Raw genomic sequence first — 27,951 nt, 5'->3', positions numbered from 1 at the left:
AAGCTGCCCACTGCAGCCCCAGTTTGCTGCTTTCTCTGTCCCCTTACCCTCCTCTGAATGTGTTACAATAAGCCCCAGGTCAGGGCCATCATAAGCCATCAACTGTTTGCAAAACAGCAGCCCGAAAGAGCTGAGCTGGCCCACTGCCCAGCATGGTGTAGACCACCCTGCTGCTGCTCGGAACTGTACATTAGAGGCCCAGCAGCCAGAAGGCTCCCCAGCTGATCGGCCCTTCACTGGGGTGCTGAGTGCCCTGCTGAAGTCTGATTAAAATCAGCTGCAAAGATCTTTCCCACCTGCATCCTCAGACGAGCAGCTTGCGGCCCACAGCCCCTCACCTTGAGCCCACTGCTTTCTGCTTCGGAGCCTGGGTCCACACCTGTGATATAAATACCAAGGCCGTACTCAGCTCCACCTCGGATCGTGAGGCCCAGGGACCGGCCGTCACCTAGCACCAGGTTCACCTGCAGGAAGGAAAGAAGGCACATTCACCTGGGGGAACCAGGCCCTAGCAAAGGCAGCATCCCACAGAACCCCTTCTAAGCCCCTCAAAGAATAGGACCCCAGCCAGCTGTCTCCCTCCATCCATACAGTGCAGGAAAAGGAGGGGCCTAAGGTGACCTCCAAGGGTCACTTTGGTGTTAACATCCCCAAGTGCATTTGCGCTTCAAGTTTGTGCACATCAGCACGTCCTGGGGCCTGCTGGCTTCAGCTGTCAACCTTACACATCTGGGAAGATGTCAATTGGGGGATTTCCTCTATCAGACTGGCCTATGGGTACGTCTGTGAGGCATTTTCTCAACTGTTGATGTGGGAGGGCCCAGTCCACTGTGACTGGTGCCACCACTGGGCAGATGGCCCTGGGCTGTATAGGAAGCAGAGAGCACCAGGGGAGCAAGCCAGTAAACAGCATTCCTCCATGGTCTGTATGTCAATTCCTACCTCCAGGTTCCTGCTCTGAGTTCCTGCCTTGGCTTCCCTCAAGGATGGACTGTCACTTGAAAGTATAAGATACAATAAACCTTTTCCTCTCCAAATGTTTTCGGTAAGAGTGTTTTGTCACAGCAGTAGAAAGCAAACTAGGCCAGGATGTCCATGGGCGTCCATCTTACGCTTCAGCAGAAGGGTGACTTCTTCTCCCAGAGCTCAGCTCACACCTTCTCCCTCCCTGTCTTTTCCTCCATAGAGTCAAGGCTAGGTTCCAGCTTGGGGATCACCAGCTCTCCTTCCCAGGGGCTCCACCTCCCTAGAGGCTCCCACCTTCGGGGGTCTCCCATGTATCCTGACAGGCTTGGTCCTGCTGTTCTGCTTCCTTTACTCTGCACGTTCAGGGAACACCCACTCAATGCATCCCTTTTGCTGTGGGGGCTGTGGAGACTCCCAGCCACTGTCCCACTCAGGAAGGGCTCACAGTGTGCTGAGAAAGAGACATTCCCAGTACAGAGGGACCAGAGCACAATGAGGCCACACGGTCACAGAGGAGAGGTACCAGTGTGTGTTGGGGGGACGGAATGAAGAATTGGAAGGCTGGGAGGCTGAACACAGGGGTAGGGCTGTCCCTGCTCAGTCCCACAACATAAACCCCACTCGGGACCTTGGAGGAGGATTGCCCCCACACACCCGGGGAGGAGGTGCACAGCAGGAGAGTACAGGCAGGTTCTGGAAAGCTTCCTTGTCTACCACAGGTCAAATGCACCTCAGGCATTCAATGATTTATGGGAAAAAGAGGGGCTAGGATAGCTCAAACGCAGCCCAAAGAGATAAAACACGTCCCAACAAGGAAAGACTCAGCAGAGTATAAGGATAGTGTGGGGGACCCAAGGTGGGAAGTAGGGGGGACATGACCTTCGGGTATCAGAGAGAGTGAATGTCATTACCAGTTGTCTTCTGAAAGGTCCCTCAGCTAAGAGTCACTGTGTGTTCCGTATTTGCTACCAGGAGGACCTACACCGCAGTACCTAATTTAACTCTGGGTCCACTTGGGCAGAAGTGCCCAATAAGACAGAGTCAGTCCCAAAGTGGTCAGTACAGAACCAGCTGGGTGCCCTCTGGACCTCAGCCCCATTGTCTGACCATGAGGATGAAGCTGGTATCCATCTGCTTTGTAAGGTCTCAAACAGTGAAGAGCTTGTCAAGCATGACCCCCTGCTGGTTTTATTTTGCATGCGACAAAGCTGATGTAGGAAGAAACTTGATGATAAGGCAGTCAAGTCAGACCTGGGTGCTCTCTGCTCAAACCTGGTGCTTTTCCCTGCTGTGTTCCTTGACCCCCAAAGCAGCACAGAGGGGTGACCCTGCTCCATCTTTTAGCCAACAGAGTGGGAAAGCGCCCAGCAGTGACTGCAAGTGTGGTAGCCAGTCAGGGTGGCCTTCCTTAGGCAGAATGATCATACTAGTAAGGAGGGGGACTTGTGTGGTCAAGAGGCAAAGAGGCTCAGACCAATGCAAAGCTCCCATTAATCAGTAGTTTTGCAAATCCCACTGTTAGACCTGGGAGCCATTGCCTAAGTCTGGGGTTTGTCCCCACCATCCTGCTGGGACCCATCCAAGGCTTGCTTGTATGGACTTGAGCTGACCGAAGCCTGAGGCCCACCCTGGACCCTTGTCATATACAGGCTTGCACATTTGAGAGGTGACCTAGCGTGGCAGTCACAAGTGCTGACTCTAGAGCCAAACTGTTGATGTTTCATCCTGGTAACACTTGCTGGGTGTGTGGTGCTGGGTGGTGGCTTCACCCTCAGTGCCTCAGTTTTTTCATCTAGAAAGTGGTGGGCGGGGCTGCACCGAGGGCTGACCAGGTCCATAGGCACCCAGACAACAACACCTGTTGTTACGTGCAGAAGGGTGCCTTGGCCACACCACTGGCTAAGCTTTCAGAAGCAGATAGAACCAGGAATTATTGCTCTTGGGGAGTGAAGCTGTGGGCTGCCTTGCGTCCCAGACAGGTTGGTGGATGTGAGCTGGTACTGTCCTTCCATCCAGGTCTGTGCCAGGAGAGTCCTGTCAGTACAGGGCCTGAGCCAGGCACAGTCTGAGAAGAATGTGACAGGGTCCCTGGAGACATTCCTGACAGCATGGAGGGGAAGAAAACTGAAAACCATGAGTGGGAGCGTGGGTCACATGGTGACCTGGGAAGATGCAGAAGATCCCCTGGGATGAGGGCTGTGGGTGTTAAGCCATTGAGGACTCACTATGAGCTCCTTCCTGGGAACTGCCTGAGCCAAGGGGGCTATGGCACCCAGAGATACCCTCCTGAGGACCTGTTCTTGCCCAGAGTCCAGCGCAATCCCAGCCTCCACAGGACATTTGCTGGCAGCTCCAGAGCTCCCCAGGGGACCTGCCAGGCCTCTGCTGTGACAGCCACACAGCCCACTCCTCCCTCACCAGGTCCCTGGTCCCTGATTCCCTCATTAGCATTGGTGCTGGTACCTCAGCACTACAAGCACTACAGTCAGCAGTAAGGAATTGGGGGACTTCCCTCTGGAGGGGCAGGGGTAGGGGCATGTTCCTGTTTCCAGGTTCAGGGAGCAGCAGCACCTTCCCATGGTTCCCTCTATTTCCAGCATGGCGCTGCCTTTCCTCTGACCCCCCACCCTCCTCTCTCCTCTAAAAACACTGTGGATAACCCAGGCCCAATCTCAAGGTCCTTTGTCACCTTTGCAAAGTCCCTCTGCCATGCAAGGCTCGGCTTGCAGATTCCAGAAGGGGAGGTGGGAGCCCTTAGGCAGGCAGTGTCCTGTTACCCTAGCACTCTCCCCTCAGCAGGCCCTTTTCACAAACCCTGGCTTGGTGACATCCAGGCCTAGGAGCCCAGCCGCTGGAAGGCCCCCTGGAAACACACCTGAGAGCCTTGCAGGCTGCTGGGGCGCCAGGTGGGGGGAATGAGTATTCCAGGGCTTAGCTGCTGGGGTCAGGTGAGGACTCCATATGGCTGGAGTGTGTGGAGCTGAAGGCCCAGCTAGCTTGTGGGGACATGGGACACGGGAGATACCTGAGGTGGTAAAAGGCTAAGGCTGTGGTTCAGAGCACTCCTAGGGATGGAGAGAAACAAGAGGAAACTTCTAGAGACCCCCCCCCATGAGATGGGATAGAGTGGAGAAGTGTGTTTTAGACGGGTTGGGGTGAGGCTGGGTAGGGAGAGAGAGCTTGGGGGTGAGGCTGGTTAGGGACAGACCAGGGGCTTGAGCTTCAAGACTGTCCCCTGGCAGGACAGATATGCCCCCATGCTGTGTCCTCAGAAAGTCTTGCCTCAGGTCTCTATACAAAGGCCCCACTCTCTGGGCACCTCCAGGTAGAAGGACACTAGTGGGCCCTTCCAGCTTCAGGACATGAGGAGTCACAGATTCCACAGGCAGAGAACAGAGGGGCTGGTGAGAATTTGCAGCCAAGCCTGGGATGCTGGAATAGCAAAAGGTACCCGTGTCAGCCTCCTCTAAACCCCAGAGATGGAAATATACCTTCCACCTCCAGGCTACCTCCAATAAATTCTCCATGTTGGAAAAGAACAGAGTTTCAGTCACAGAACTGTAATATCAGCACGGGGTGATCTGTCCCCATCACACACTGGAAATTCACCTAACATTTGACATGAACAGAATTCATCTACAAGGAAAGAAAACATGACTGTTCTTGATAAGTAGAAAGACCATCACTGCCATGGGTGTGTTACTAGGGTAAAAACAGCTCACTAACAGAGTCACTAGATGGGTGGTGTTTTCCATACAGCTATTTATGTTCAGCACTCTATGTGGTTCCCTCAGCTAACATCACTCTATGCTTCTGCCACCCACTTTCCAGAGGAGGAACCTGAGGCTCCATCCTCGCTGAGAGGCAAAATGATGGGGCCAGACTCCACATGGGCTGGAGTTCAAAGCCAGGCTCTGTACTTCACTGATGGGCACCTGGGGGCAAGTACCATCACTTCTCCATCTTCAGCCTCCCTATGGGAAAAATAAGAATCCTGCAACAAGTCTGGGGTACACTCTGCTGGTTGCCTACTCAGAGGCCATCTCTGTGGGGTCTCTCCCTCTCCTCGCAGGTCGCTGGCCACCGGTCCACGAGGACAAGGGGAGCAGAAGCGATGAGCGGGGTCAGGACAGCCAATGAGCACTGATGGAAGAAAGCCCTTCCGGGGAAGCAGGTTCAACGATGCAAACAGCTCCAGACTCAGTGAAACAGCTCCATTTATTCAGTGGGAGAACTAGGGAAAATATAGTGTGGAGGCAGTAGCCAATGCCTCAGCTGATAGGTGCTCATAGTATGCTTTATTTACATGTGGCAGTGGGCTCCTATCGTCCAACTACCAGGCAATGCCTGATTATCATATAGAAAAAACCTGGGGGTAGTTTTTACTCCAGGTAACTATGCCAAAGGTCATGTTCCAAATAAGGTCAGGCATCCATGCTTGGTGGCACTTTCCAGGTAAGTCAGGAAGAGAGCAGGAGGCCCCCTGCTGAAAAGGGGAGTCCTTCCATTTGGTGCCGAGCCCCTTAAGAGCTATCCGGACATGGAGGACTACAACCCTAACAACAGGGTTTCCCAACACATCTCTTGTCCTGTCTTGCTTTGAGCCCTGAATCTGTCCAGGGAGCCACAGGAGCTTCCCCAGGAGTCTGAACCACTTCCTTCCCCTCCAGAGGACCTAGGTGGTTCTTAGCCAGTTTTAGCTGAGAGACATGGTAGGGGGCACCTGGTAGGGATTCACTCTGAAAAAAGTCATTCACTCTGAAAACAGAGAGGTAAGACAGAGACAGCTTCCTCCATCCACAGTTCTGGACACTGTGAGAGGCTGTAATGGTAGGTGCAGCGGCTACAGCTCTGCAGTCATAAGGCAAAAGCCAACAGCAAGAGGCAGGGAACATCTGCCTCCTGGCCAACCTGCCTGGCAGGCTACCTGGCCTACACTGCTGAGGAGGGTAATAAACACCCTTCATGCATAAGTTCCTGTGACCCAGAGTTTCTGTTATCTGCAGTCCAAAGCATTCCTAATTCGTTCCATCCTTCAGAGCTGTGGTGAGGATTAGGGTGTCTGGGCTCCTTGATTCCTCCCTAGTTCCTGCAGTCCATCCCCCCAGCAGCACCCTGAGCCGACAGGTGACACCTAACACACATCTGGTCCTTCTTCTGTTTTTGACTCCCCAGGCACTGCTGATCACCGATGCCTTCTGCCTCGGTCCTCTGTAATTTCAAAAAGGTCCCCTGGGAGCCCTTTGCCCATAGGATGGCGACACACACGGACACTGCCCCATCATCTCTTAATGAGAGCTTCCCTGTACCCTCTAAAACCAACACCACTGTGCACTGAGCCACCCTTGGGTTGTTTCCCCCTTTGGTACAGTATGCCACACACCATTTGTATGCCAGCATCCCTGCATCTTGCCCACACACTAGGGCGTCACCTCTGTCTGGATGGTGGGCATCTTTGTTGTTCACAGTGGTATCTTTAGTGCCCATCAGAGGAATTTGATCAATATTCTAGAGGGAGCACTATGAAAGGCACCTACTCCACCTCTGTTTTTGATAGCTGATGCTGTTATTAGAATTAATTACCAAGTGCCCTGCATTTCACTCTGTGCTTATGTGCATGGTTATTAATCCCTGAAACAGACTGCTGGGATGGTCCTCCAGTAATGTACAAGGATACTTAGGTGGCCACTCAGCATTAAATGGCTTGTTCAAGGTCACAGTGTTAGAAAGTTCTAGAACCCTTCTGCAGGCTTCACCTTGCTGCTGCTGAGGTGGAAGCCACTGTTCCTTCAGTACTAGGCTGGTCAGTCCTGCTTCTCTGTGAGGTCTGTGGATAGCTGTGAGCAGAGAGGGCTTGGCACAGCTGTTGCAGACTCTAACTACTCATCTCAGACAGAGGCTGTGGAGTGAAACCACAGTGGAGCCACACTGTGGCGGCCCCAGTAAGGCAAATGACCCATAGGGGAGTAAATGGCTGCTCTGCTTGTCACAGATGCTAAGACACCTCGTGCAGTGGGTGATGCAGCCTACAGTCTACCGCTGTGCAGAATCCTGCCCTGAAAGGCCACAGCCAGGGGACACTGAAGGACTGGAGACAAGCAGAGTGGAAAGGAGGTCTTCTCAGAAGTCATTCACCAGCAGTGTGGCCTGGGGCAATTCACGCTCATCAGGACTAATGATGCCATCTTGGTGTCTGCCTCTGCAAGAACTGCACAGCTCTGGCCTCTGAGCCATGACACTCTACTGCAATCCTGAAACTGCAGCCCTGGGGTAAACAGCTAGCCCAGAGGCTGGACTCTATCAGCGGATGAACGACCCCTCTCAAATAAAAAGGGAAACAGAGTATGAGCTCTGTGGCCAACAGAGAGCCTTGTAGAACCCCAGAGCCCAGTTCTGAGTGTCCAGGATGCTCCACATGGGCCAAGGCTGAGCATCACAGAATCCAGGAACAAAGGGGTCCTCATCTCAACCTGCTCCCCCAATGGGTAGGAAGACACCAGCCTTGGAGAAGGGTCTGGAAACCTGCGCATTCCCTCGTCTCTAAAAAGCCCATGGTAACGCTCGCTCTCCCTCCCATGCAGCTACCCTCCCTGCCCTTCCATCTTTCTGCCTGAGCACATCCCAGACTGGAACGACATAAACACCATTTTCCACTGCAAGTTGCTTCTAGGCACAAGTGGGCTCAATGCAGGAACCCTCACCCTGCATACATGCACTTGGGGAAGGTAAGAGCCAACAGAGATGGGGACCTTTGTACAGGGTCTGTTTCTGCTTTTAGTTCTCTTTGGCTATATAGAACCAGCAACATAGTCAGCAACTCCAGAATGGTTTAGCTTGTCCTTGGCTACTTCTTCCCTTTGTTAAAAGAGTATGGGCTCTTTCACTTTCAGGAGGCTGCTGAAAGTCTCTGCATACCTGGACTCTGGTCTGCCCATCTCCTCCTATGGTCTGTACCCAGGGGAAAGCATACTCCCATGCCTGTACCACTCGCAGGCAGGCATCTCAGTCCGGGGCTGCAGAGTCAGACAGTACCACTCAGGACCAGTGATGCTCTTTCGAACTTCTGTGCCACCATCACACTGTCCCCTCTGTCTTTCGCTTCCTCTCAAGGCCTCCCCTTCAGGCCTTCTCCAGGAATTCTGCCCCAATCCTTCTAAGAGGCTGGGTCTCCCTCCTCTACACCGGAGAGAACCTCCCTTTCACGTACCTCATGGAATGTGCCAGAACAAGTCCTTCTCTGGATGGAGATTCTCCAGAGGCACCCTAAACACACCACCTCACACTGGTGTGGTGGAACAGGGTGATAGGTAAGATGGAGGTTTGGAGCTAGACAGCACTGGCCTTGCTTGGACTCTGTCCCAGCTGTGACCTGCAGAAACTGTCATCACTCTGCTAAGGTGTCACATAGAGGTCCACAGTGAAGACAGATGAAGAAAAGGTTGACCCTTGTTAGGGTGACTGATGGCAGACAAACAACAGACACTGATGAGGAGGCGGAGACACTGGGAACTTGAGTGCTGTGGGTGGAATGAAACGGCGCAGCTGCTGTGGAAAAAGGCAGTTCCTTAAAGTGGTCCAGTACCAAAGCCCTCACCAGATGTGGGCTCCACGCTCCTGGACTTCCAGCCTTTGAGCCATCAGCCCAATCAGTCTTGTCTGTAAACTACCCAGTCAGTGGTGCATGTATTGCCACAGTAGAAAAGAGACAAAGGTGCAGGCCTTCCCTATCCTGCTGGCATATGTTCCTTTCTGGGATCTTGCCTCTCAGCCCCCTTCCCTCCATCTCTCTCTAGCTGCCTCCCAGGCCCGTGTCTCTTTTTCTTTTTCTTTTTTTCTGACATAACATTGCCAGGCATACCTAGGTGCTGAGGGGCCCACCTGCTGTGGTGCTGAGGCTCAGATTCTTGGTCAGTAAGATGGAAATGATGACAAATACCCTGCAGGTGGCCTTGAGCCCTGCAGAGTGCTCAGCCATGGGAGTTCAGGATTAGCAGCAATTAGAGCACTGAACTCTGGCCCTGCCCAGGAAAGAGGCTCTAGAAAGTGATGAAGCTGCTTCTCTGTTAAATACTGCAAGGCTGGTCTTGTCCATGGCCCAGGTCATGGGCAGCACCCCTCAAGGTGGCCTAGAGGGGGCTTCCTTAGTGGAAAGGTACAAGGGATCCCCATCTGGCTGTTGCCACATACATACCAGTAAGCCACCAGGGCAGTGCTACCTCCCCAGAAACCACTGCCATCTCCCTGTGTCCTTCATATTGATGTTTGAACAAAGAATACAAACTGCATTAAATAAATGTTATGGTCTTATTGACAGGAAAAAGAGAGCTGAGCAAGAGTCTCTGAGGGAAGGCACTTGGCCCCAAGACGTAAACTGAGTGCTACCTGGCTATGAGGATCAAGGTCCTGAAACAGCAGAGAGCTGCCTGGAAGAGTCTCAGTTATTCTTGGTCCCAGGAGCACCTGTACCCAGAGAGGTGAAGGGCCATTTCAATCTTTTCCCCGCTTCTTTTCCATAAGGAACAGCCCGTTTCCTGGAAGAGAAGGAGGCTCTATTGTCTGGACTCAGGTTACAGCACCCCATGGTGCCTTAGGCAACTACCCCTCCCCCACCAGCTAGAGTGCTAGTGGTTCTGTCAATCAAGGTGCCAAGGCATCCTGCCAGCCAATCAGATACTCTCTCCTTGGAATAGGAGTCTGAGGGGAAGGACACTGGGTCATGGGGGGTGGGGTCCTTCTGGAGGTTTACCCCGAGGTTCATCAGCTCCAGTTCTGGGACTGCTCATATCCTTCCAGTACATTCCCAAGTCACAGGGTCAGCCAAGTTTGTTTCTGTTGTTTTTAGCCCAAGACCCACACTGCCCAAAGCTCTTCCAGGAGCAGAATGTGGGCTGTGAGCTGCCCACGGTTGGGTCTGGACCCCTGCAGAGTTCAATGTATATAAAGTTCAGGTATAAAGGCATGCCACAAGCTCTCTCTTCATCTGTCCTGGGGAACTAGAGCAGGGACCTGCTGTGACCCAGCTTCAACCATTAGAAGGTACCACACACTAGGAGCTGGTGGATGGTAGGAATCTATATCGCATAGTAAGTCCTAGAGCAGAGTTGTCCACCAGACCAGAATGCCACCCCCCCCTCTGCTGTGGGAAGAGGACTCGGATTTATGCTACTTTACAGTGGCAGCTTAACCCAGAGACCAACACATACCATACAGGTTAGAAACCAGGCAGGAAGCTCTAACCCTTAGGAAGGACTTTGAGGAGACATGGCCACAGAGCCAGGCCCTTCCTTTTAGCCTCAAGGGAACTCCTGGGTGTGCAAGGAGCTTGGAAACTCAAAGTCTCCCCAATCCCACTTCCCTTTCCCCCTTTATGTCCCAGCCAGACCTCACCTTTTTCTCATCTCCACTCTGCAGGAGGTGCAGGGCACTCCTTCGGTCACCCTCATGCTGTCTCAAGGTGTTGCCATGGGGCTGGGGCAGGCTGGATGGTGGGGAGGTGCTACGGCCTTGTGGATCCACCCAGGTATAGATGTGGTTAGTGACATAGCCCCCAGGGATGCGCCCAGCTGAGTACACAGATAGCACCAACTTCTTGGAGCCCTTGAGAGCCTGGAGAGAGAAAAACACAGTTAGAGGGAAGGGGGCACTCCCACCCTGCCACGATGTCACCTTCTATCAAGAATCAACAAGTGGAGGAGGAGCCTAGCCCTCAAGTCCTGACTTTACCCTAAACCCTAGTATTGGCCTGTAGAAATAGGGTCATCCCATTCAAAGAGGTCCAAATACAAGGAACTTGAACTCTCGGGATACTCGTGCAGAAAAGTGAAGCCAGGAGGCCTGAGGCTTATGCTTAGAAGGCCTGCATTGGGGGCTGGCCAGATACTGGTGTTTGGGGTCTAGTAGCTTTGGAGTATTCTCAGTACAGAAGCTCACCGTGCACACTGCTCATCACATAATGTGGTTAAGTCGAACACCTAGTCCCCTTCTGCAATCTGGAATGGGGGTACCACAGAAGTGTCTATGTGACTGGCTCCCAGTAAACCTTGAGTGTGGTCTAATGCACTTCCCAGAAATGGTATTGCACACATGTTGTCACATCTTGATGCTGAAGGAATGGATGCATGACCTGGGTGACACTTTGAGAGGGCTCTAGGAAGCTTGGACCACCTCTGGACTTCACCAGTGTCTATCCCCACCTCTCCTCCATGTTCATTTTCCTTTGTAGCTGTTCATAATAAAGATGAGTCATGAATTCAAGGTCAGTTAGCACCCCCCCCATATCTAGTTTACCATCCACAGATTCAACCAACAATAGATCAAAAGTATTTTCTAAAAGTTGCATCTTGGGAGTTGGGGAGATGGCTCAGTGGATAAAAGCACTTACTGTGCAAATATGAGGACCAGAGTTCAAATCCCTAGAACTCTCATAAAAGCTAGGCACATGTGGCATTCTCCTGTTATCTCAGCCCTCAGGAGCAGAGACAGGCATCCCAGGGCAAGCTGGCTGGCTAGACTAGCAGATTCACAAGCTCTGGGTTGACTTGAGAGACCCTGCCTCAATAAATAGAGTCACCGAGAAACACACCTGACATCAACTTAGGGCCTTTATGTACATGTACACATACATCTGTGCACACCCACCTACAAACATGTGAACATGCACACACACATACATACACACATTTAATTTTTTAAATCTGCATCTGTCCCAAACATGTACAGACTTTTTCTAGTCGTTAGTCTCTAAATACGTAGCATAGCAGCTATTCACACAGCATTAACTTGTATTGGGCATAAGAAATCTTCTAGAGGGCTGGAGAGATGGCTCAGCGGTTAAGAACACTGGTTGTTCTTGCAGAAGACCCGGGTTCGAATCCCAGAACCCACATGGCAGCTAACAACTGTCCATAACTCCAGTTCCAGGGGCTCCGATAGCCTCTTCTGTCCTTCACAGACATTGCACAACATGGGTGCGCTTACCTACATGCACGCAACACACGCATACACATAGAATAAATAATAAATAAAATATTAAAAAAAGAACTCTTCTAGAGATAATTTAAAGTCTACAAAACATGTGGGCTGGTTATATGCAAATGGTACATCATTAAAATTTTTATTATATTTGTATGTGCATGTGAGTGTGTGTGTGTGTGTGTGTGTGTGTGTATGTGTGTATGTGGGTGAGGAGTGTGTGCATGTGTGCCATGGTACATGTGTGCCATGGTGCATGTGTGGAGGTCAGAAGACAACTTGTGGAAGTCAGTTCTACCCTGCCACCATGTGGGTCCCAGTGATCAAATTCAGGATGTCAGGCTCGACAGTAAGTGCCTTTACCCACTGAACCACCCCACCAGCCCCATACCATTTTACAAACAGGTTGTGAGCATTGGCAGATTCTGGTACCAAGTTGTCATAGATTCTTGGGAACAGACATGTGTGCTAAACCTTGTGAGCCTTTTTAATCATTGAACTTGACAGTGGTCTTAAGATCCCAATAAAAAACTATACAACAGAGCAAAACATGGGCAGGAGTGATGGCTCAGTGGTAAAGAACACTGGCTGTTCTTACAGAGGACCTGGATTTGGTTCCTGGCACCCACATGGCCAGCTAACACCCATTCTTAACTCCAGTTTGAGGAGATCTGACACCCTCATCTGGCTTCCACAGGCACTGCATACATGGGTACACTTACATACATACATGCAGGCAAAACATTTATACACATAAAAAAAGAAATAAAAAAAGAGTCAAAAACAAAAACATTGATGACAACAGCTGAACACTTACAAAGGATCTAGGTGTGGCAAACACGCTGCTCCACCCCTGGCATGTACCGTCATGGAACCCCACCATGAGGGTGGAAAGGGATCTGTTACTCAGATGAAGAAAGGCAGGAACTCTCTACTCACACAGATAGTAAGAGCTTCCTTTCATACTGCTATTAATTCCAAGTATAGACACCACCTTTGCCGTATAATTTTCCAGTACAGGCATGAGTAACACACCGAACAGTAAGTCAAACTTTACACTCTAGTGTAGAAGCCGAGATCACCCATACTGCTTTCCCATAAGGCACCTGTAGTGGAGAGGAAGGCACATACTTAGGAAGACAGTCACTTCACACTGGATTAACAGCAAACATCTCAGATTAGAGATCGTGTGTATCTCCTCCCAAAATCAGACATGAAGCCCTATTTCCCTGAAGATGTCTCTGGGAAGTGATCACAGGAGGATGAGGTCATGAAGATGGAGCCTTTGGGATGCAACCAATGGCTTTGCAAGACTAGTAGGTCAGGAAGAAAGGGGGGGGAGAGGGAGGGAAAGAGAGGGAAGGAGGGAAGGAGGGAGAGAGACACAGAGAGACAGAGACTGACTCACTCTCCTCTACACAGGACCTAAGAACAAAGTGGCCCTTTGCAAGCCTGGACGCTCACCTGATTCACACTGGCATGCTGTCTCAGGCTCTAGCCTTAAGAAACTAAGCAAATCAATTCCTACAGCATAAGCCACCCACTCTGTGGTATTCTACTTCAGCAGCCCCAGCTGACAATGCACCCCACAACAGAGGCCGGTCTGATTCAGTGATGGTTTCGATAGGTATTGGACTTGGATGATGCCATGAAAACCATACTGACAGAGGGTTTGCAAAGCCATGCACGTGATACATTTTAATGTTAAGTGGGGTTGACAGGCTACAAATCATGGTTCCAACATGATCTCAGTAGTTACGTCAGGAGAAAGATCATGTAAGAAAAACAAAACAGAAGAGTGAGCCTGTGTGTGTTCCCAGTTCCTCCCTCTGGTGTGGAACTGCAGGTGGCTGGCATTTTGCTTTTCCTTTTTTTTTTTTTTTTTGCAGTGTTTTCCAAATGTTCCAATGAAAGTTCACTGCTTTCAATATGAAGAAAGACTAATATCTCTAAAAGGGGGGATACCAAGTGGCTGGCTGGCTTCAATCTGATGCTCTGGGTTCTATGAACTTCACAGCACTCAAGGGGCAGTTGGGATGAAAGCTAAGGCTTCTTTCAACAGCAAGGGGTCCTGGTTGCCAGAGGGCTCCACCAAGTGACCTCTCCCAGAGGGGGAAGGGCAAGTGGAGGCGCCTGGCTCTCCATGCCACTGGTGGAGAGTTAACGAGAGCATGGCAGCTCTCCAAAACTCTGCTTCTAAAAAGAATTCTTGAGATGAAGAGCAGGGAAAGATTTACAGTGTTCTCGAGCATTCCCTGAGGCTCCCCTGGCAGAACAGTAGAGACAACCAAACCTCTGTTCAGCAAAATGAACAATGAGTCTCAGGACACAGGTGACATCAGAAATTGAGGCCGCCACACCCTCCTTGACTCTTTTTCCCATCTGATGCTCCCTGTTCCATGAGGACAAAGTTCCTCTGCTCCAATGCTGTTCTGACTAGCCTGTCTCTTCCTAGGCACTAAGCTCTGCCATTCACCCTTCAAGGACCAACCGAAAAACCTACTGTGTGCTAGACCTAAAAGGAACAAAGCATAAAGGGTAGCAAGGGACCATGCACTGCCTGGCACACAGTAGGCCCTCGTGACACTTAAGTTTGGCAAGATAGGTATTATCAGGGGCACAGCAAATTCTCACAATACTTGGGTTAGGTGAATGGCAGGCATTGTGGGACACATAGTAGGTCCTCATGATACTTGTGCCTTAGGAGACAAAGCATCTCCTGGTACACAGTAGGTTCTCGTGAGGGATAAGGCAGAGGTAGCATAGTAGGTCCTAATGATGCCTGCAGTCTGGTGACAGACAAGGCATCATCCAGCACACAGTAGGCATTCATGATACGTGCATCCAATGGGGTAAAGCAGTGCCTCTGCTACACCATATGTCCCTATGACACTTCCAAAATGGTGAGAACGGTCTAACCTGACTGGGTGAGACCATAAACAGGACCCCACAGAAATCATAGCCTCTACAGGCACCACTGTGTAGTCGTGTCCCCTGGAGGGTTTGCTGAGGTGGGAACAGGGACAACAATGGGAGGCACATGTAGACTGCTCAGGCTGGCAGGTGTCAACTCACACTCTGCTGAGAGGACAGCATTATGCATAAATGGGGGGAGGGACATACCCTCCAGGGTGACATGGGCCAAATGAGACTGTGGGCATGAAATCCAGGGCCTCTGCACACAGTAGGTGCTCAGCAGATGGCAGAGGTCCCTCCTCATAGGAGTTTCCATGGAGAAGGAAACCACAGAGAAGCACCGTCTGAGGAGTGAGAAAGGAAAGCAAGGGAAGAGCAGGCAGGCCACGTGAGCATCATTTGTATTCTTTCTTGCAGGCAACTGGTCGACTCCTCTTGGTCAGCTCTATAAATAGGCGAGCAGCAACCTTGAGAAAGAGAGGAGGTTAATGCCTTTAATGAGAACTCCATGGAGAGCTGGTGCTGCAAAGGTACAGCCTGAAGTGCCTGGCTCAGAGGTCACTCAACTCTCCAGTCTGCCTGTCCCTATATTTTACAGAAACAGTCCTAAAAACCTGAGAGGGGAAGGGACAGAAGGAACACAGGTCAGGACACTGCTCAGAACACAGGGGGCCAGCCCCGAGCAAGTGCCTGACCTTCTGAACCTCATTTTCTCCCCTGGAAGGCCAGCTACATCAGCTCAGACCATTAAGGAACTTCCGGTATTGACTCTTCTTTGAGGATAAATGTGGCTTTAGGTGGGTCATGGAGGGCAAGACTGTCAGTATCCTCTGAGGCTTACTGTATTTTCTTGGCAAAGCTGAAGGAACCAAGAGGCCTGAGCCAGCACTTTCAGTGGCTAAGCACTGTAGGAACACAGCCTTGGCCCACTAGAATCTGAGGGAGACACGTGCCACCCTCTTTAATCAACTGAAGACACAAGTGTCAGATGGGAAGTCTCTGTGAAGTCAGTTGCCACCTTCCATCTCCTCAGTTTTATGAACAACCATGGCTCATCTCAAAGGGTGTCAGTAAATGCAGGATTCATTCTGAAGGGCAGCTGGGGACAGCCACTCTGCCAGCCTTCCATACTGCTACCTCGACCCCTGTAGTTGAGGCCATCTGGGGACAATGAGGTTTCACTCATGGTCAGGTATGCCAGGCCAGTCACTGTACCTCTCTCAGCAGTGCTCTGAATGGCCTTGGGAAGAAGGGAAAACTGCAAAGACCTCAGGCTAGTGAGACAGAGAGCCAGGCTCATCCCTGCCATAAGCTGGCTTATTGGGGAGCTGAGGCTGCTTCCTACTTTTGTGGGGTCTTGGCTTTGCCATTTGGCAGTGAGTAGGCTGGACTTTGTGACTAAGATCCTGCCCAAATGGAGCTTTGGAATCTGTCTAACTCAGGGCTGTAGCATAGATATCCATGACAGGAGAGAGGTCAGGATATTGGGGACACAGGGAACAGACATTAGACAGGCAAGTAGGCAGGGCTTGGAAAACTGTCTTCAGTTTCCCCATTCTGAGAGTGAACACTCAGAATTGCTAGATAGTGTTGTTACCAGGTCACTGACCCATAATATCCTTGAACTTGGTCTGGACCTGGGACTCTGATTTATCCTACCAGCTGGCAGGGCCAAGAGGGGTTCAGCAAAAACCAGCAGGCTATTCATAGCAAGAGGCACGCCCCAATTTGGGATTTCAAAGACATCTGAAGACAAGATACCCCTCCAAGAGGACTTGCTCTCACAGACAGTCGCTTGCAAGTAGTAAGAAGCATGAACATCCCACGCCAGTGTGTATTGCTGGCCTCTGGAAACCCCACCCATCTCCCACTACAGCAACCCTGGGCCCAGCCTCACTCAGCTGCATATTAGCTGTGGATGCTCATGCAAATCACCATACTTCTCTGTCCTTCCATTTCCATGGTGCAAATTGAAGATTGCCACTCTACTCCCTCAAAACTGTGCAATCTGGGGGGGCCCACTGCAAGTAAGGGAAGTCACCAGAACGCTAGGTTCGCAACATTGTTATTATGGGTTGCTGGAAAAACTTGACCCAGGGGCTTCCCTGCATTCTGTAGCTCAGATCAGAGCAGTCCCGATCTGACCCGGCAGATGGCATGACATAGAAGACATCTTTCTGTTCATCCATCCTTCTGTCCATCCATCCATCTATCCTTCTGTCCACCCATCCATGCATCCATGCATCCATCTACCCACTCATATTTCATTCCATCCATCATGACATTTAATGAGCTTTCTATATTGTCAGGAGCCCCTAGGAACCTGTTCAAATTAGGAACGGACAGAGCAATGCATTAGACTTAGAGTCACAGAACAAGGTCACCAGCCCAACTTTCTCCACATTAATGTGGGTATAAAACACTTAGACCTTTAGAATATGGACAGAGCAGCAGGAGTGGCAAGAGACACACCTCTAGAGACAGGTCAGGGATCCATTCTAGCTCTGTCACCTGTAGCCATCTAACCATATCCAGCCTCCCAGACATAAGATGGGGCAACAGCGCTACTATGTCACAGAAAGTTCAATGAATCAATACATAAAATTTTCGGGGGCTAGGGAGATGGCTGAGTAGGTAAAGTGCTTGTTCTACAAGCTTGAGGACCTTAATGTAGATCCCTAGCATCCAGAGATGCAGAAGCAAGGGATTTGCTGGCCAGCCAGTCTAGCTGAACCAATGTGCTCCAGGTGCAGAGAGAATGAGAGAGACACCAGACAGACATTGACCTCTGACCACCACAGGTATACATGGGCCAGCACACCTGCAATACATGTATACACACATGCATACCCCATCTCCTCTACACACACTGAAACAAAGTAAAACAAAGTATTCAGTACCTGGGACATTGGTAGGAGCTCAAAGGGTCAGGAATCATTCTAATAAAGAACCCCGAGTTCCACTTTGCTGTCTGTCCTTCCTGACTCAGTCTAGAAATACTGTAAAGCCATCTATGGACTTAGACAATGCTGCCTTCTGGGGCTGGGATATGGCTTGGTGGCAGACCACTTGTCTAGATGCTCAAGGCCCTGGCTTCAACCTTAGCACTCCAAAAAGGAAAACAAACAGCAACAAAACCATCTTCGGAGTCACAAATTGGTTCATAATGGAAATTTTATACTCTATCATCCATCCATTCATTCATCCATCATTCACTGACCCCAGTGTGTTGAGACAGTCTCATGTAGCCCAAGCTGACCTGAAACTCACTATGGAGCTGAGGCTAGTCTTAAAGTCTTAGGCCTCCTGCCTCTACCTCCCAAGTGCTGGGATTGTAGGTGTCCACCACCATGTGCAGCTCTATTTTCTTTAGATGAAAATTATTTTGAGGTTCTTTCCTGACCAATTCGATGACATGAAACGCCTCTGTTTTCGTACTGCAAGTGAAGACTCACCATCATGGAGCTCTTACTTCCCATCTCCGGACATTTGGGTTCTCATTTCTTGCCAGTACAGACATTTGTGATATTATTGTGGAGGTGGAAAGCTTTTGCAATGTGATGGTAATTAAGAACTTTGCAACAGGAAAACTCTTAAGAGACAGGTCTGGGGGAGGTAAGCAGGAATCTCCCATCCTGCCTCCATGGTTGCCCAGGATGGAAGTCTTTGTTTTCCAAAGTTTTCACATTCCTGTAACCTTTGTGGCCATGTGCTGCCTTGCTTAATTATCACATGTACCTTTTACTTAATTGTCCCCTATGTGCTGTTTTGCCTTTTGTTTGCATTTCCCCACACATGAGTATAAAAGCTCCCAAAACATGAACACGAGGTCTGATTCCTTTATTTGTGGTGTCAGTCCTGCTAGTGTCAAATTAAACTTCGTCTCCTCACCTGACTTCGGCTGTTGGTCTCTGACTTTTCCATAACAACATGATTGCGATGTGATAAGTACAGCCTTGTACCACACATGCATCTAATTCTCTGAGCTGAGTATCTTTATTCACAGACAACCAGTCTCTGGGAAGATGTCCCCGGGGTCTGGCCTCTCTGCCTGCTGTGATTCCTATGGCTACCTTCAGGGGGCAGCAATAGCAAACCATGTTCTAGTCTTCACTTTTCACAAATGAGGAAAGAGCCTTTGTGGTCACGTGTCTTAGGCAAGGTCACAAAGAGAGTAAGAGGTAGGGCTTGCATATGATTCTAGGACTCTCCAAACTCCTGCTCCTCCTCTCCCCTCAGCCCTCTAACCAGCAGTTCAAGAGGGTTCAGGTAACAAGGCCTACCCTACACCTTGTCCCTTGACAGACAGGGGACGGTTTAAGGGTAGGAGAGGCTTGAGACTTACAGGCTGCAAACCAGCAGGAGCCCTTAGGCTCCTGAGCTCTAAGCTGGTGCTGGGGGGATGGCCACATGACACCTGCAAAGGCATCACTATTCAACTTGCTTTGAAAAAGGACAGCATTGGCAGTGTGGACTTTGCCCCAGCAGCATATTTCAATGTCACGAGCAATAAAAGCCCCTAACAAACACTGTCTTTTACCATTTTCCTCAGTGATAATGACCTCTAATGGCAGGGGCCTCCAGCCTCCTCTCTCAGAGTCCTTTTGGAATATAAGTGGCCCCGGTTCCTTCCCAGTAGCCACAGAGGACGCATGCAAGCTTCCTCTCCCTGCATGCACCTCAGGCCTGCACCAGCCCTGCCCCCTGACAGCCTTGGCCCCTGCCAGTCACCTGAGCTTTCTCACAGTATCAGGTGCTCTGGGCTCTTTTCTACTTCGGGTTTCTACACATGTGGCTCCTGTCCCTGCGAGCTGATGTCTCCACACCCTTACTACAGATGATTATTTTATATATGCTTTTCTTAACAGACTGAAAGGCAGAAACTTGTTCTGGCTTGATCTTAGGGGTATGGTCTTCCCGCCTTTACTCTGAGTGCTAGGTCTATAGGCACTCGAATACTAATTTCTCTGTCTTGATTTTAGAAATTCAGAATTCAATTCAAAGATGAAACACACACATATTCTAATGTCATTTCTTTTGTACGTCTAACAAACGTGTGTATATGTGTGTATGATGCACATATATTCATGAGAATGGGGGTACCCATGTGCCATGGCATGCACATAGAGGTCAGAGGACAGCCTCAGGTGTTGGTCCTCCCCTTCCATCTTGTTCTTAAGACGCGATCTCTTTTCTGGTGTTCACTGCTGCGTGTGCCAGACTAACTTCTGGGGAGGCTCCTGTGTCCGCTTCACCTTGCTGTAGAAGTGCTGAGATTACACACAGGCACTACTGTGCTTTTCCACAGGTTCTGAGGACTCGAGTGCAGCTCTGTGCTTATCCACCGAGCCATCTTCTCAGCCCCATAATTTCATTTCTGATCCTGCTTTTCTTAAGATTATTTTTAATTCTGTGTATATATGTATGTATGTGTGTATGCGGGTGTGCATGTGCGCACGCATGTGAGTGCAGGTGCCTATGGAGGCCAGCTGCATCAGATCCCTCTGGAGCTGGAGTTACAGGCAATTGTGAGCCATCCAGCATGGATGCTGGAAACTAAACTTGGGTCTGCTATAAGAGTAGTATGTGCTTTTAACCACTGACCCATCTCTCCAAACACATCCCCTACTGCCTTTTTCACATTTTTATTTATTTATTTTTATTTTATATGTATGACCGTTATGCTTGCATGTATGTAAGTGCACCTTGTTGTACAGTGCCCATGAAGGCCAGAAGAGGGTGTTGGATTCCTCTACAACTGGAGTTATGAATGGTTGTTAGCCACCATGTGGGTGCTGGGAGTCAAACCCAGGTCCTCTGCAAGAGTAGCCAGTGGTCTTAACTGCTGAGCCATCTCTCCAGACAGTCTCTGCCCCCACTGCCTTTTTAACAATGAACTTTGTCAGTTTAAGTCACTTACTATTTCTTGACCTACATATATAGGAATATTAATTATAAACATGTGATGAAATAAGTAATTAAACAATGAAGTCTAGAAAGCGTGCTACCTCTCACCAGTCTGCGGTAGATGCTCCAGAACAGTCATCGAGTGGATGAACACATATACTGAACTCTCAACACATCTCTAGGATTTGTGCAGCAGGAGGCAGAGAAACTTCCAGAGTAACTGCTGTCCTCTCCCACCTCTCCCTCCTCACTCCCCAGAAATCCAGTGCAGCTTTAGAGTTTGGTCGGGAAACACACATCCTTTCTAAGTACCCCCTTACACAGCAGTCCAAATTGTCATTTCTGTATTCTTTTGAAACAATGGCTTATGTGGGTAGTGGTATGGTAGAAATATACTATTCAACAATTATGACTTTCTGCAGCACCACCAACATCCGCCTGCCATCACCATCTCCTCCAGCTCTGTACAGCCACATTGCCTAGTTGAGCTGCTATAACCCTGGGGAAAACACCCACCCCAGCAGGGCACTGGTGGGAGCCCTCCAGGACCCTTCCTGAAACCCAGCTCACTGCAAGCATCCTCAAACAGCATACAGTTAGGAAAACTGCATGGAAACAGATGATTCCAGGCACAGGAAGTATGGACACAGGCACAGGAAGTGTGGTGGTACAGGAATGAAGGCCCACCAGGAGGTGACAGGAGTGGACCATGACCAGCTTCTTTAAAGCTTTTGAAATTTGCTTTTCAAAGGGCTCATGAGGCCCCTCCCTCCCTGGGGATCTTAGGCTGTTAATGGTTGCAGGGGGAAGGGACCTGTAGCTACTGGTAAGTTGCCTGTGCTCTGGCAAACAACCCCTCACCCATACTCCTGTAAGCAACCCTGAAGAGACTCACTGAGTCACACCCACACAAAAGGCATGAAAGCAGAGGACTAGGTGGGAAGAGGAAGGGGATCAGAGGGAGTGGACTAGAGAGAGTACTGGGATGAATATGAGCAAATACATTAGAGACGTGTATGAAAATATCATAATGAAACCCATTATTATGTATAATTAACATATGCTAATAAAAACATAAAAGAAAGCTGCCTTTCATTAGAGCCTCACAAAGTTGGATTTAAAAAATCAAGGGCTCATTCCTTCCCTCTTTAAATCTTTGACCTTCTCCAGTCACCATGTGAAAGAGGAAATTTCACTCTAGTCCCAGGAACACCCATCCCAGAGACTGGGACAGAGCCCTGACATCTAAAAGCCTCTAATGACTTAGTGGATCACAACTGTGTTGTCTGAAAAGAGGGGGGAAAGCATCAATACTCAAAAAAGTGTGTATGGGAGGGAAGACACCTTGACCTTCAAGTAATGCCGCAAGAAATTTGCAAGGAAGCGAAAGCTAAATGACAAACAACTCCCAAGATGAAGACAGAACAGATTCTAGAAAGATATGGAATCCTTTTAAATGCAATTCTTCAATTACCCACTGAGGCGGACTTTTAGTTCCTTATAATTTAAGTAAATTGCTTTACAAATGTTCTTTTAAATTTTGTCTTTTTATTCCTTTTTCCCCCTTTCTCTTTAAGGAAGAGCTAACGAGGCTCTAGGACTCATCACTCAAGATGAGTCTCAACGGGTTTGCAATGGAGTGTTTTATGGCCCAGGATCAATATCCAAAGCATACAGATCCATCGGGCAATAGGTTGATTATCCTCCCAGACTTGCTAATCTCTAGCCCTCATGGCTTTCTGACCTTTCGCCCTTAAAAAAGCAACCAGCTTCCAATTAAACTCAACTTCAGCCTGAGGAAGGTAAATTCAAAGTGGATGATCAACAATTTTTTAAAAACCAACCTAGCAGATGTCAGAAAGGAAAAGATTGATAGATTTGATGACACTGAATATAAAACTTGTGATTAACTAGACAGGGAATAGCATAAGAAATTACACATCAAAAACCATAAACACATATCCACATCCACAAAACACAGACGGTGAAAGAGTTCAACTCACTTCTTCACCTAGACATATTCAAATAGGATAGTGTTTTGTCTACCTGATTGGGAAAATGAAAAAGAAATACAATATCCAGCATGGGTCAAACTGGGGAGAAATAAGGGCTCTGACACACTGCTAATATGGGTAGGAGGAACTATCAAAAAAAAATTTCCTTTCCAAGAGCAGTTTGGCCATAGTTATCAAAAACCTTAAAATTCTGCCTCTCCCCTGAGCTACCACCACCTCCAGAGAGACAGCGCCAGGAATTCTTAGCGATGTGTTTAAAGATGAATGTGCGATGATGTGGAAAGGGCAATACAGATAATGCTGAAGAAACAAACTGTCCAACAAGAAGAGGTTAGTCAGATAAAGCACGCAGCTCTCCGCTACATTATGTGATCATTAAAAATCATGTTCTAGAAACATTTATCAAGGTGGCAAACCGTCCTGATGCACTGCATGGCTAGGGCAGCATGCGAGACAACTGTGTTCAGACAGGCAGATGTGCAGACTCCCAACAGCAAGGTGCACGCAGGGGACCGGAAACACAGGAGTCAAATTACCAGAAAGATCACTTCTGGAAAGATGGGATTATCCTCAATTCTATGATCTCTGCTTTTTTCTTTATGTTTTTTTATCTTGCTATTAAAAAAAATTCTTTATTATTATTACCGTGTGTGTATAGGGCATGCATGTGGAGGTCAGAGGACAAGTTTATAAAGTCCTTTCTCTCCTTCCATCTTTATATGGGTCTCAGGAATTCACACAAGCCATCAGACATCCAGGTAAGCTTTTTTAAACACTGAGCCACTTATAGTCCTGCAAATTGTTTTTAAACTGAACCACTATATTTCCGGTCATTTAAATAATACAGAGAGGAACAGGCCTACACACACACACACACACACACACACACACACACACACACACGAACACATGAACACACGAATGTTAACGTTCAGATAGCCCTGCCCTCTCACCGACAGGATCTCAAGGACTTCTCATGCTCCTGAGAAAAGGGAACCGAGCTGATAAGCACCCTGGTCTTTGAAGTCAAGAGAAGCAGACTTTTCTCCACAGTTTGGCCAACATAGCAGGCTTCCCCTTTGATCTCTAAAGAGGACAGGTTTTAACAGTCTGGCTCTCCCACTCCCCCCCCCCAACTTTAAAAAGAATACCTCTTCCTGCCTTCTGCAGGAAGCAGAAGCCTCCCTTTTTAAAAGACCCCAGCTCATGACCTGGGCAGACATTTTCCCTGCCTGGAAGGGAATCTGTCCCATGTGTTTCCTTGCTAATAAACTCTGCTTTCTCCTGATCAACCCTATTCGTCATACAGCTACTTTTTATCTATCAACGAATACACATGCATTTTAGTTCAAGGGCCTAGGCAGATTCTTCTTTCATGTTTTTCTATGAACTTGGACTTGACCAAGTTCAAGCTGATGACCATCAGCTTTTCACAGGCACTTGAGGCAACCCTTCCCTTGAGGCCCTAGCCTTCTGATCTTATTCTGGTAGCCATGCAAACGATGTCAGAGAATGTGTATACAATGAGATGATTCTAATGCAGGGTGGGCAGGGTTGAGGTCATGGTCATCTAGCCCTCCTCTAGCCAGCACTGTGGGGGCTTTTCACCTGCTTTTGTTAGGTGTAGCTCAGAGCCATATCAGTGAACATATGCTTTGGCAACAGCCAGACCCAGGTTCAAATCCTGGCCCTGCTTCCTCTCTTCCATGTGCCAGTAGCTGGTCACTTCCTCTTATGATTGCCAGTGTCCTCTCCCTCAGGAGTGTGAAAGAGTCTTGTGAGGTGCACATGAAGCTCCTGATGGTTCACAGCAGCCTCAATGTCAGCAACACTGGTGTACTATGAATGATAAGCATCGTGTGTGTGTGTGTGTGTGTGTGTGTGTGTGTGTGTGTGTGAGTGTGTATGTGAGTGTGTATCTACTTTGTACCTTTGTAGCCAGGAGGAATGCTGTCTGGCAGGTCATAGACCCCTAACACAGCCCTGTGAACATAGCAAGCAATCTTTACTTGTTCAGATTAACAAATGCACCCAGTGTTCTAATGCATTATCTGCACAGCCACCAGTACCCATGGACAGAGGTGAGGAAAACGAAACAGAAAAGTTCAGGGACTTGCCTGCGCATGATGGCTCACGCTCTTTTATTTGAAAAAATTTAAATATTTTATTTATTATTTTTATTTTATGCATATGCATATTGCCTGCATGTAGGTAAGTGCACCCGTGCCATGCAATGCCCACGGAGGACAGAAGAGACTGTTGGATCCCCTGGAACTGGAGTTATAGACAAGTTGTTAGCTGCCATGTGGGTGCTGGGATTCAAACCCGGGTCTTCTTCAAGAACAGCCAGTGTTTTTAACTACTAAGCCATCTCTCCAGCCCCCGTAACAATTTTTTTTACATTGATTTGTTTTGTGTGTATAGGTAGCGGCACGAGTGGAAGCCAGAGGACAACTTTCAGAAGTCAGTTTTCTCCTTCTACCTTGTGGGTTCAAACTCAGGTTGTCAGGCTTAGTGGCAAGCACCCTTACCAGCTGAGCTGTCTCCCTGGTCCTCATCAGTTTTAGTGTAGAAGGGTGTGCTGCTATCTCCTCTCTTTGCTTTCCCTTGGGTCAACAAAACTAGGATTTACAACCTGGCTCTGTCTTTGAACTTGTCCCATCTGTGATGGGGTGGTTAACTGCCAACTTTTCACAGCAGCCAGGGGCAGCCCTGCTCTCTACAGAGCGAGGGACACCCCCTCTCCACACACACACAATGAGATGAGGTCACCTGTGTCTGTGACAATACGCACATGACAAACTCTTTCCAAGGGCTACTGTGAACTTTAAATGGTTGATAGTGAAGTCAGTATCAATACTGATGCTGGCTCCCTGTGAGTTCTCATTCAATGTCAAGGTTACCATCCTTTTATGATCAACAAAGAACACAGTAGGAAATATGCTATCATGTTATGGCAGGAGTGCAGCTAGCTACTACACTGAGGGAGGAGAGGGCAGGACATGGAGGTTTCCCACAGGCGGAGCAACGGCAGGGGACAGACAACTCTATGGGGGGATGAACTGAGGCCTGGCCTAATTAATGGTAACTGTGGGTATCCACAGGTGGCGAGAATCAAAGTCTTGTTTGAAAGGAGACTGTGCTGTTTGGCCATGTGTGGATTCCATTTGGGGACCAGCTAGAGGAGAAAACTGTCTGTAGATAAGGGTGGATGAGATTACAGGGAGCCAGAAGTGCAAGTTGAAGAGTCTGGCTCTTGCCCTGTGATCCCCCAGTTCAGGAGCAGAGTTCTCTGCGGGGAGAGGCTTGAGAAGAATGGAAGATGGAGAAGACAGACAGACTGTGAGGAGGGCAGCAGCAATGGTAAGAAGTGTGGTCTGAGATGCCCTGGATAGGGTCTGGCTTGGACACTCGCACTGTACAGACTCTGGAGCCATCCCCAAAGGAAACCGGAGAGAAAGGGCAGGCAAGGCTACTAATGGGTGGCATGGCATGAACTGAGGGCAGAAGGAGAAGAGTATCGGGGCCAACAGAACTAGAAAACAGGTAGAAATACAGACATTTTGGGGGAGACCTTAGAAGGTGTTGACTTTGGAAGTGACTTTAAATCTCAAGACTGGGAGAAGTCTTGGAGAAAGAGGCTTAAGAATGGGGGAATTCTGGTAAGAGTTTGGGGCTCCTGGAAGAGAAAAGAGAGTTAAGAGGATGTTGGTATCAAGAGCAAGGAGGAAAGAAATGAAAGGACAGAAAACAGCAAGTTGGGTCTAGACACAACACAGGAAGCTACCCTGCTTCAGGGGCCAGAAGAATGGGGGAGACAGGAAGCCCCTCTCTTAGCTTCTGAGTTTCATCTTGCAAAACTTCTGAAAACTGGACCCCATTTCTTAATCAGTTCTAGCATTTCTTAAATGCTGGACCCCATTTCTTAAAGAGTTCTAGCATACCATTTTAGATGTGCTTCAAATAAATTACAAGGGTTTGGGTTGTTTTTTTGTTGTTGTTTTTTGGGGTTTTTTTTTGTCCCCTAAGTGCAAAAGCCCAAGTTATCAAATCAAACTCTCACCTGCATTAATTGCTTTAATAGGCTCTGGAAATAGCAGCCTCCTCCATTCCATCCTCATGAGAGCCCCTGGGGAGCCCATCAGGGAAAGATGCTGAGGACAGTCTGTATCAATGCTGTCACACTCTGGGCTACTAGCTACTAGACCATGCATCTGTCTAGTCAGCCTCCTGTTATTTAAGGTCTCACAGAAAATCAGAAGGCAGGTGGAGACACCCAGTTCCATTCATCTGCCTAGCTTTATTGAGGCTATAAAGCAAAATTGCATATACCAAAAGCCAGGTAGGAGCGATTACATTTTTAAAGAAATGTGGGGATGTTGACTTCATTGAGCAGATGACTCTGCAATTCAAACAGCAACAACCAGAGGCCCCAAGTCTCCCTGTTTTGTTCCAATAACACTTAAAAAAAAAAAATAAAACTAAGCAAGCACACTAGAGGATTTTCAATTTCTCACTACATTGCTTCCAGTGGGACCTCCACAGCCAGATTTTTCAAACTTTCCATATGCAATGACATAAGGACAGCGATGTTTGTGAGGACCATGAATTAGGTTCAATGCTGGGGATGTCCAAGTAACAGAGAGTCAAGGGTGCCTGCCCAAGGCCACTGCCAAGAAACACTATCAGGTGAATCCAGGTCCACCTCCAAATCCATCTACAGACCTCCCTTCCTTGGACTTTGCAATGTATCAGGTGACCTTGCACATCTGGAACTGTGCTTTAAACATGTAATAAGGAGGTCAGGGTAAGCCCAGCTCTCTGGACAAGTCTTATTTATTTTTCACATAGGGTTTTATGTAGCCAAGGATGACCTTGAACTTCTGATCCTCTTGCCTCAACCTCCCCATTGCTGAGGTTTTAGGTGTGTACTCCACACATATCTAGTTCATGTGGTGCTGGCGATCAAAGTCAGGACCTCATACATGCTAGCCAAGCACTCTACCAACTGAGCTATATCCCAGCCACTCTGAGCAAGTCTGTGTGTGGATAAATGTTGTTAGAGCCTGAAGCAAGCAGGGCTTGCTTGGGTAGCTTACTAACTCTCAGGCTTAAAGCTAACATTTGTAAATGAACAAGGCTGCACTAGCCTCAGAGTATTTACAAACGCCCCTTT

The 27,951-nt window shown here is 48.8% G+C and overlaps 1 protein-coding gene across 6 annotated transcripts in view; it reads right to left on the bottom strand.

The window, feature by feature from the left end:
- Whrn (whirlin) overlaps positions 1–27,951 on the bottom strand; it is a 91,158-nt gene that overhangs the window by 54,731 nt on the left and 8,476 nt on the right. For 5 of the 6 annotated variants that reach the window (XM_008833491.2, XM_017798266.2, XM_008833492.2 and 2 more), the window contains exons 2-3: positions 10,354–10,572; positions 339–464 (exon numbers count right to left, since the gene is read on the bottom strand). In XM_008833491.2, coding sequence (XP_008831713.1) covers positions 339–464; positions 10,354–10,572 — 345 coding nt within the window. The remainder of the gene's footprint in view (positions 1–338; positions 465–10,353; positions 10,573–27,951) is intronic. The other variant, XM_029563725.1, reaches the window with a different exon arrangement.

The sequence above is a fragment of the Nannospalax galili genome, unplaced genomic scaffold (assembly GCF_000622305.1).
Source record: "Nannospalax galili isolate Female #2095 unplaced genomic scaffold, S.galili_v1.0 scaffold34, whole genome shotgun sequence".
Taxonomy (NCBI): Eukaryota; Metazoa; Chordata; class Mammalia; order Rodentia; family Spalacidae; genus Nannospalax; species Nannospalax galili.
This window is presented reverse-complemented; position numbering and strand designations above follow the sequence as displayed.